Source organism: Scylla paramamosain, chromosome 27, assembly GCF_035594125.1.
Source record: "Scylla paramamosain isolate STU-SP2022 chromosome 27, ASM3559412v1, whole genome shotgun sequence".
NCBI classification, from domain to species: Eukaryota; Metazoa; Arthropoda; class Malacostraca; order Decapoda; family Portunidae; genus Scylla; species Scylla paramamosain.
This window is the reverse complement of record NC_087177.1, coordinates 20887860-20896192: the sequence shown is the minus strand read 5'-3', so window position 1 is coordinate 20896192 and position 8333 is coordinate 20887860. Positions and strand designations below refer to the sequence as shown.

Below are 8333 nucleotides of genomic sequence, written 5' to 3'. Positions count from 1 at the left end.
TTTTTTATCTTTTCTTTATCTCCACAGAATAATAATCACGATAATAATAAGCATAATAATAATAATAATAATAATAATAATAATAATAATAATAATAATAATAATAATGATACAATAATTATTATAATAATAATCATAATAAAAACAACAATATTAATATTATTAATAATGATAATAATAATAATAATAATAATAATAATAATAATAATAATAATAATAATAAAATAATAATAATAATAATATTAATAATAATAACAATAATTATAATAATAATGCATTTGTCTATATCGTATCTTTTTTCCTTTTCAAGTGTGGCTCCAATGGAGCCGGGTATTATTTTATACTGGCAGCAGTATACTGGCCGCCTGTTTACTTGGAGGAGGTATACTTGGTAACAGCCTTGGTGCCTTCAGAAACAGCGTGTTTTGCCAGTTCACCAGGCAGAAGAAGACGGACAGCGGTCTGGATTTCCCGGCTGGTGATGGTGGAGCGCTTGTTATAGTGTGCCAGGCGGGATGCCTCGGCAGCGATGCGCTCGAAAATGTCATTCACGAACGAGTTCATGATTGACATGGCCTTGGAGGACACGCCAGTGTCTGGGTGGACTTGCTTGAGCACCTTGTAGATGTAGATGGAGTAGCTCTCCTTCCTCCTGCGCTTCTTCTTCTTGTCGCCCTTGGCAATGGCCTTCTGTGCCTTGCCAGCTTTCTTGGCAGCCTTTCCTGATGCTTTGGGAGGCATAGTGTCGCCGTACTGCTGTGAGAACGAGTGTGCGTTTTCTCAGTTGAAAAGTGGTATATATATTAGCGTGCCTACTCAGGATCAGGAGTCGCCACCTCAGCGAGCGTCCTGATTGGTCCAGACGCGCTCTGGGCCGATCTGATCTCGCGTATATATAGCCGTTTTTCCCAAAATTCACTACTTGCTCGCAGAGCTACCGACGAGGTTAGAGTACTCGCGCTCCTCATTTATCACCAACAACAACAACTACTACTACTACTACTACTACCACAACATCCATTATCATGTCTGGACGCGGCAAGGGAGGAAAGGTGAAGGGAAAGTCAAAGTCCCGTTCCAGTCGTGCTGGACTCCAGTTCCCGGTCGGCAGGATTCATCGCCTTCTAAGGAAAGGCAACTACGCCGAGCGCGTGGGTGCTGGTGCCCCCGTGTACCTTGCGGCAGTTATGGAGTACCTGGCTGCTGAAGTCCTTGAGCTTGCCGGCAATGCCGCCCGTGACAACAAGAAGACTCGCATCATCCCACGTCACCTGCAGCTGGCCATCCGCAACGACGAGGAACTTAACAAGCTCCTCTCCGGAGTCACCATTGCACAGGGTGGCGTGCTGCCCAACATTCAGGCCGTGCTCCTTCCCAAGAAGACTGAGAAGAAGTAAATAAAGGGCCTCCCTCCCCTTCAGCCAATATCACCATCAATCCGGCTCCTCTTCGGAGCCACACGTTCAAACATCTAGAGAGTTGTGTAGACTATACTGGTATATCAATAATAAGCAAGTAGTGTATTTATTTTCGAGTTAGTTATTTGTTATTATTATTATTATTATTTAGTCAGGCACGCAAGTGACCGAGAATAAATATGTATACTATATTTCTACTAATGTACCTGCTGTGTGTCACAGTGGAGAGTTGATTAGATGTGTTGCCTATTGTGATATGTTGAGCGTCTTTTTCATCTCAATGTATATTTTGTTTTATGAGAAACTGAGAACGATGAGGGGCGTGATCATTGAAATAAGTCAATGATAATAATAATAATAATAATAATAATAATAATAATAATGATAATAATAATAATAATAATAATAATAATAATAATGATAATAATAATAATACTTGGAGAAGACCTGATGAAGTGAGAAAGATGGTTATAATTAATAATGGTTTCTTTTCTTAGCTCAGATAGTGATAGTGAACATGGTTATGAGAAAGTAGTAGTAATAATAGTAGTCTATGGTCCTTCTTTCTTTTCATGTTTGTGGACCTTAAAAAGGTCCGGGAGATGATGTTATTCAATGATGATAATGCAAGCTGAATAGCTGGCACCATCTCAATAATGGAGCGATTTAACCACCAAATCCGTACAGGGTACGGCCCTGACGCTTGAGGGCGTAGACAACGTCCATGGCAGTAACGGTCTTACGCTTGGCGTGCTCGGTATAGGTGACAGCATCCCTGATAACGTTCTCAAGGAACACCTTGAGCACCCCACGAGTCTCCTCGTAGATGAGACCAGAGATGCGCTTGACGCCACCTCGGCGAGCTAGACGACGGATAGCAGGCTTGGTGATTCCCTGGATGTTATCACGCAGAACCTTACGGTGACGCTTGGCGCCTCCCTTTCCAAGACCCTTGCCTCCCTTGCCGCGGCCAGTCATGGTGATGAGAGCTGCTAGTACGACGTCCGAACGGTCTAACAGGAAGCTCACGAATGTGCCTCAAAATAACATAACATAACATAACAAAGAGAGAAAAGATGGGGAGGGAGAAGTGGGGATAGTGGGAAGAATAGGGGGGTGATAAGAAGGGAATTGTAGTAGGAGAAATAGTCACTGGGGCTTGACCCAGGCGCAATTTGAATTAGGAGGGACATCTTTTTTTTATGTTTTTTATTTATTTATTTTTTTTTTTTAACGTGTTATATTCATTCTAAGATGGCCAGGAAGACAAGGGCTTTATCGGGGAAAGCAGGAGAGTCCTCCACCAACCGAGCAAGCCAAGCCCAACACAGCCACAGCCACGGACGCCGCCCACGCACCCAAATCCCCGGGCCAAACCACGCACAAGTTAGGGGCCAGACTATCCAGAGCCTGCATTATCAGGTTGTGAAAGAGGAGTGAAGGACAGTCAGAGTAAAAAGGGTTTTTTTGTGCTTTTTATTGGTTCAAAGAAGGACAGAGGAAGAATTGCATCCGTATAGCGGAGGGACCTACAGTTTTACGTGGGTTCCGAACCACGGATAGTAGTAGAGTGATTTGGTGATGGCCGGGATATTTATTGTATGATGTAATGTGGTGGGTGAAAAAAGCGGTGTTGGTCCTTTTTTCTTGTGTCCTGTGACTCGTCCTGCAAAAAGGCCACCCTGCTAAAAAAAAAAAAAAAAAAAAAAAAAAAAAAAAAAAAAAAAAAATATATATATATATAAATATATATATACATACATATACACATATACACACATACATACATATATACATATATACATATACATACATATATACACATATATACACATACACATATACATACACATACATATACATATATATATATATATATATATATATATATATATATATATATATATATATATATATATATATATATATATATATATAAAATATAATATAAAAAATGTCGTGGTGTTATATGCATGGGGAGGGAGAGGATGGTTTGTGATAATGATTGACGTGATGGTAGGATGTGCAATGACAGAGGCTCGAAAAGGCTCCCTCACCGCAACGAGGGGTCAAATCTAATACCATCTGCCTGCACGCGGTAAGTCGCTGGTGGCGGGGGGTGAATGGGGATTCCTGCATGGATGCTTCCAGGGCCCCGCCCCACCATCTCTTGACTACCTTCCTGCCCAGCCCTTGCCGCACCCAACTACCTCTGTGTGGGGGGTGAAGTGGCTTCCACTGAATGGTGTGGTTACCGTCCCCATCATCAGTACTGGCCGCTCCTTAACTACCTCGGGGGGTACCGCTACCGGAACGTCATGCCGACGGCCGGGGGCCCCATTGCCGTGACGTCAGTGGGAGGAGTGCGGTTCGTGCTATCCCCGTCTCTCTGGAAGTGGTCCGGTGCCCTCTTGAAACCTAGGCTGCGAGGCAGGAAAATAATGTATAAAAAACAAAAATATGAATACAAAGCCATAAGACAAAAAATATGAAAAAACCACTAGGTGTTGGCACACGACCCCACTCCCTCGGTCAGAGGCATGGTATGTTAATGGCGGTGTTTTTTTGTCTAGTCCCTTTCCCAGGAGCGGTCCGGTGCCACCTTAAAACCTAGGCTGCGAGACAGAAAAATAATGCATAAAAACAAAAATATGAATACAAAACCATAAGACAAAAAATATGAAAAAACCACTAGGTGTTGGCACGCGGGCCCGCCCACGTGAACGAGAGAACGACGATGATGCCACTCAGACACCATGAGTGGTACAGAAAAAGGAGATAGTGAAGGGAAGAAAGGAGGAGTCCATTATTAGAAGACAGGTTCAGGAGGCACAGTGGGAGGATCAAGGAGATTGCAGTGCGGCAAGTGACGGAAAGCTGGGGGGAGGTTGGTAATGAAATTGTATATGATTGTGTGTCTGTCGGAGAAGGAGCTTAGTTGTTTTTCGATTCTATTGTGGAGTGTTATGTTAAGAGGGGGGATGTTGGACTCCTCGTGAATGGAGAGAGAGGTTCTGAAGTCGAACCATTTCGTCCCAAGAGCGAAACGAATTGCTCGGTTTTGAACCTTCTGAAGTTTAGAGAGGTTGGAGGGAGCAGAGAGAGAGAGGGCAAGAGGGCAGTAGGTTAAGAGAGGGAGAATGAAAGCTTTGTAGAGGTGAAGTTTTGTTTTTGTGCTGCTGTCGCGAAATCTTTCCAGGTTGCTCAAGGCCTTGGCGGCTATGGTTGCTTTTTGTTTTATATGTATATTGAAGTTGAGGTGCTTATCTATGGTGAGGCCAAGCACTTTGTTGTTGTTACTGATGGGGATTGGGGTGGGGATTGGATCAATTCTGTTTAGTGAGATTTGGCGGGGCTGACTTCTTTTAATGTTGAAATAAGTGACTTTTGATTTTTCGGGATGGGAGAGAATTCGCCATTTCATCTCCCACAGGCCAGTCGCCATCAGTTCCCATTGAATTTTGTCGGTTAGGAGATCTAACGACCTGGCACGGGCCAATTGCGTTACATCGTCCGCGTATTGAATAGTTAGTGAGTCATTGTGGGCTGGGAGGGGTAGGTCAGCTGTGTACATGTTAAAAAGGGTTGGGGAGAGTACGGAGCCTTGTGGGACTCCAGCCTGAGGGGTAAAAAATGACGAAAAGGTGCCCTGGTGGCGGATTCTTGTCTGTCTCTCATCCAGAAAACTACACAAGATGCGTTGTGTTAGATAAGGGAGATTGAAGTTATTACAAATTTTATATTTTAAACCGGTGTGCCAAACGGTGTCAAAAGCTTTTTTGACATCTTTTGTCACGAGTGCTGTCTTGTAATATGGCTTGTTGAAATTTAGGTAGGCTACTATGCTGTTAAGGGCGTCCTCAGTTGAGGCGTTCCTCCGGAAACCGAACTGCTGTGGTGCCAGCAATCCGTTATCTTCGAGGAACGCTCTCAATCTTAAATTGATTAGACGCTCAAAAGTTTTTCCAAGAATTTCAAGTAGGCTTATGGGGCGATAGTTTTCTGGTAAGTGAGAGTTTTTTCCGGGCTTGGCAATTAGGGTGATGTTTGAAATTTTGAAAGCCTTTGGGAAGTATCCAGAGGCGAGGCAAGCATTGAATATTTTTGTCAGGCTGGATATGATTTCTGGAGGAAGGCTCCGCACCATTGGCCAGGTGACTCCTGAGGGGCCGGGGGCTCGCCGCGGAGTGTGCCTGAGCAACCTGGCGACATCTTCCTCCTCAATGGGTGTGATGAGAGGGTGTTGTGGGTCTAGTCGTGTTAAGTGTATAATGTTATGTGGTAGTGTGTTTGCTAGGTTTTGGCGCACAATATCGGTGATATGGTGTATGTGGGCAATACTGGGCTCATGAAGAGGGAGAGGGTGTGGTTGGAAGGAGTTACGCCAGTGTGTCTGGAAGGTGTTGGTGACCTGGTCTGGGTTGGTGACTCGATCACCGTTCACTAGGAGGTACTCGAATCTTTCCCGCTGGCTTCCCTTTAGCTTGTGCACCATGTGTCAGAACTGAGTAGGGTTTCTACAGCGAGCTCCGTCCATACGGGAGACTAGAGTCCTCCAGTGAGCGCTGTGATCATCCTGTAGGCTATTTAGTATGTGTGTGCGAAGGGTGCATAGGTCTCTGTAGATGGGAATGAGGCTGTTCATGTTTTTTAAAAAGCGTGTTCTGTAGCACACTAGTAGTCGTTGTGTTTTTATGGAGGGTCTGAAGTCTATGTGAATTGTGTGTTGTTTCTTTGGGGTGTGTCTGTTGGCTGATGTCAGGATGTCACTGTGTAGTTTCGCTAGGGCGCTGTCTATTTCTGTATATGGTTGGCCTTCGAGCTGTGTTGGTCGGTGTAGATCTGTAAGTGTTTCCCTGAATCCCTCCCAATCGGCGGAGCGGTAGTCGGGGACAGGTGGGGATGGGATAGATATGGGGTTGGAGGATATTTTTAGGATTATGGGAACGTGGTCTGAACCACAGAGGGGTCCTTGGGAGATGTGGTGGTGGAAAGGTAGGGACTGCCGATTGGAGAGAATGAGATCCGGCCTGCCATTCCCATTGTGGGTATAGCAGGTAGGAAAGTCAGGACCAAGGAAACGGAGGCGTTTTAGTTGTGTGAGTTGCAGAAGTTCGTGTCCGTGTTGGTTGTTCTTGTTATGTCGAAATGCTGTGTGACTGGCATTAAGGTCTGCCAGTATGTAGACTGGTAGGTTTGTGTGGTTGAAGAGATTGTTGAGGCTGGTGAGAGGGAGCCCAGTATCCGGTCTGCTGTACGTTGTGGCGATTAGAAATTGCCCGTGTTGTGTTTCGATCTTGGTGGCCAGGAAGTGAGCTGAAGGCCAGTCGGTTATGTGGATGTGTTTGATGGTACATTTTACCATGATAGCTACGCCATCATGGCGCGTACCTGTTGTGTAGCGTGTGTTGTATCCGTAAAGTTTGATGGGTTTAAGAGGTGTGCCTGTGTGGTTGAGAAGGACGATGTCTGGATCGATAGATCGAATTGCTTCTGAGATAAGGTGTCTGTTATTCCAGAAACCGCGACAGTTTAGTTGTACTACTGTGATCATTGTTGAGTGTGTTAGGTGTTTTTCCTACCCCTTAATGCGGTTCGTGTAGATGGGGGTGAAGGTTGGGGTTGGTTTGTGAGCAGGCGTTTTGTGTCAGTCTTTTTTGTGGTGTTGTTGGTTGTGTTGGTAGAAGTAATGGCACTGGTAATGGTAGTGGTAGGAGTGGATTGTGTTGGAGGGGACTTCTGGGGCTGCGATTCACCAGAAGCTGGGTCTTCTTCGGAGCCCATGTCCCTAGGTGAGAGGGAACTGGTGTCGTTGGGTGTGGTAAGTTCGGGTTGCTGAAGTGGGGGTGTTGGAGTGTGTATCTCTTCGTTTTGTTGGAAATGTTGTTTAAAGTGTTGTTGGTTGGTTTGTTGGAAGTTTGGTGGAAGCTTTATTGTGGGGCAACCGTTATATTCAAGCAGGGAATTCATGGTTTCAGCTTGCTTTTTTAAGTCGCCAAAAGAGGTCTGAATTGAATATTTTATGATAATTTCTGCAAGCAGAAGTTTCTCTGAGTTTGTGTTTGTGTTAGAAGTAGTTTGTGTGGAAGTATTGGGTGTGGTGGCTTGTGCATAGGTAGTTGTAATTGGGGTAGGTTTTGGAGAGTTTTGTTGTTGCTGACTCTCACGTTTTATGGGACATTTAAAGGAGACCGCTGTGTGTTCCCCTTCACAGTTTATGCATTTTAAGGTGGATGATTGGCAGTTCTTGTAGTCGTGGCCCTTAGCTGCACACTTAGAGCAGATCTGTTCAGTGTCTTTGCACTGGTTAGTGCGGTGGCTGAATTTATAGCATTTGTAACACTGTGTAACCGGTCTGTATTCTTCAATATTAATGTTATAAGAAGGTACTATTTGCGAAAATATTTTGATGCCTTTATTTTTGATGAGGTCGGCCTGTTGTTTCGACCGGAGACGTATTTTAATCATGTGAGCTTTTGGGATTGCGTGTATTTCTTCAATTTGGGTTTCGTTTCTAGCTTCAATCTCCATTCGGAGATCGTCGTTAGTTTTTTTCAGTAAATAGTCGTCCACACGGCGGGCAAGGATGGTCCTGGCGGATATTTCCTCTGGAGACTCAACAAGCTCGAAACCTAGGAGTTTTAAGTTTTCGTTTGCCTGGTGAGTGGTGTGTCTTTCGCGATCAGCCTCACTGGCTAGACCAACGATAATGTAAGGGCCAGATTTAAAGCATTTTGTGTGGGGAACCTGGGTCCTGGTAAAAAAGGCATTGCTGAGGTCGGCAGGGATGTTGGCAGTTTTAATCCGGTACCTTATTGTCCGGTCAGGGGGGCGTGGGGCGGCCATCTTATCATAGGGCCGGGCCCTATGATGCTGCAGCCCTGTAGGAGAGAATCTGTGGTGGAAAAGTGTTAT

At 44.7% G+C, this 8333-nt stretch overlaps 2 protein-coding genes across 2 annotated transcripts; both read right to left on the bottom strand.

Moving 5' to 3' along the window:
• Nucleotides 1-283: 283 nt before the first annotated feature.
• Nucleotides 284-765, bottom strand: LOC135114343 (histone H2B). Its single transcript, XM_064030248.1, has one exon. It carries the CDS (start codon nt 739-741, stop codon nt 370-372), a length of 372 nt encoding a protein of 123 aa, XP_063886318.1. The 5' UTR covers nt 742-765; the 3' UTR covers nt 284-369.
• A 1261-nt stretch (nt 766-2026) lies between these two features.
• Nucleotides 2027-3006, bottom strand: LOC135114347 (histone H4). The gene has a single exon (XM_064030253.1). It carries the CDS (start codon nt 2394-2396, stop codon nt 2085-2087), a length of 312 nt encoding a protein of 103 aa, XP_063886323.1. The 5' UTR covers nt 2397-3006; the 3' UTR covers nt 2027-2084.
• Nucleotides 3007-8333: the final 5327 nt, after the last annotated feature.

Bases quoted from the DNA above. Each gene is read 5' to 3' on its own strand.
- LOC135114343 (XM_064030248.1), bottom strand. From the start codon at position 741: ATGCCTCCCAAAGCATCAGGAAAGGCTGCCAAGAAAGCTGGCAAGGCA.
- LOC135114347 (XM_064030253.1), bottom strand. From the start codon at position 2,396: ATGACTGGCCGCGGCAAGGGAGGCAAGGGTCTTGGAAAGGGAGGCGCC.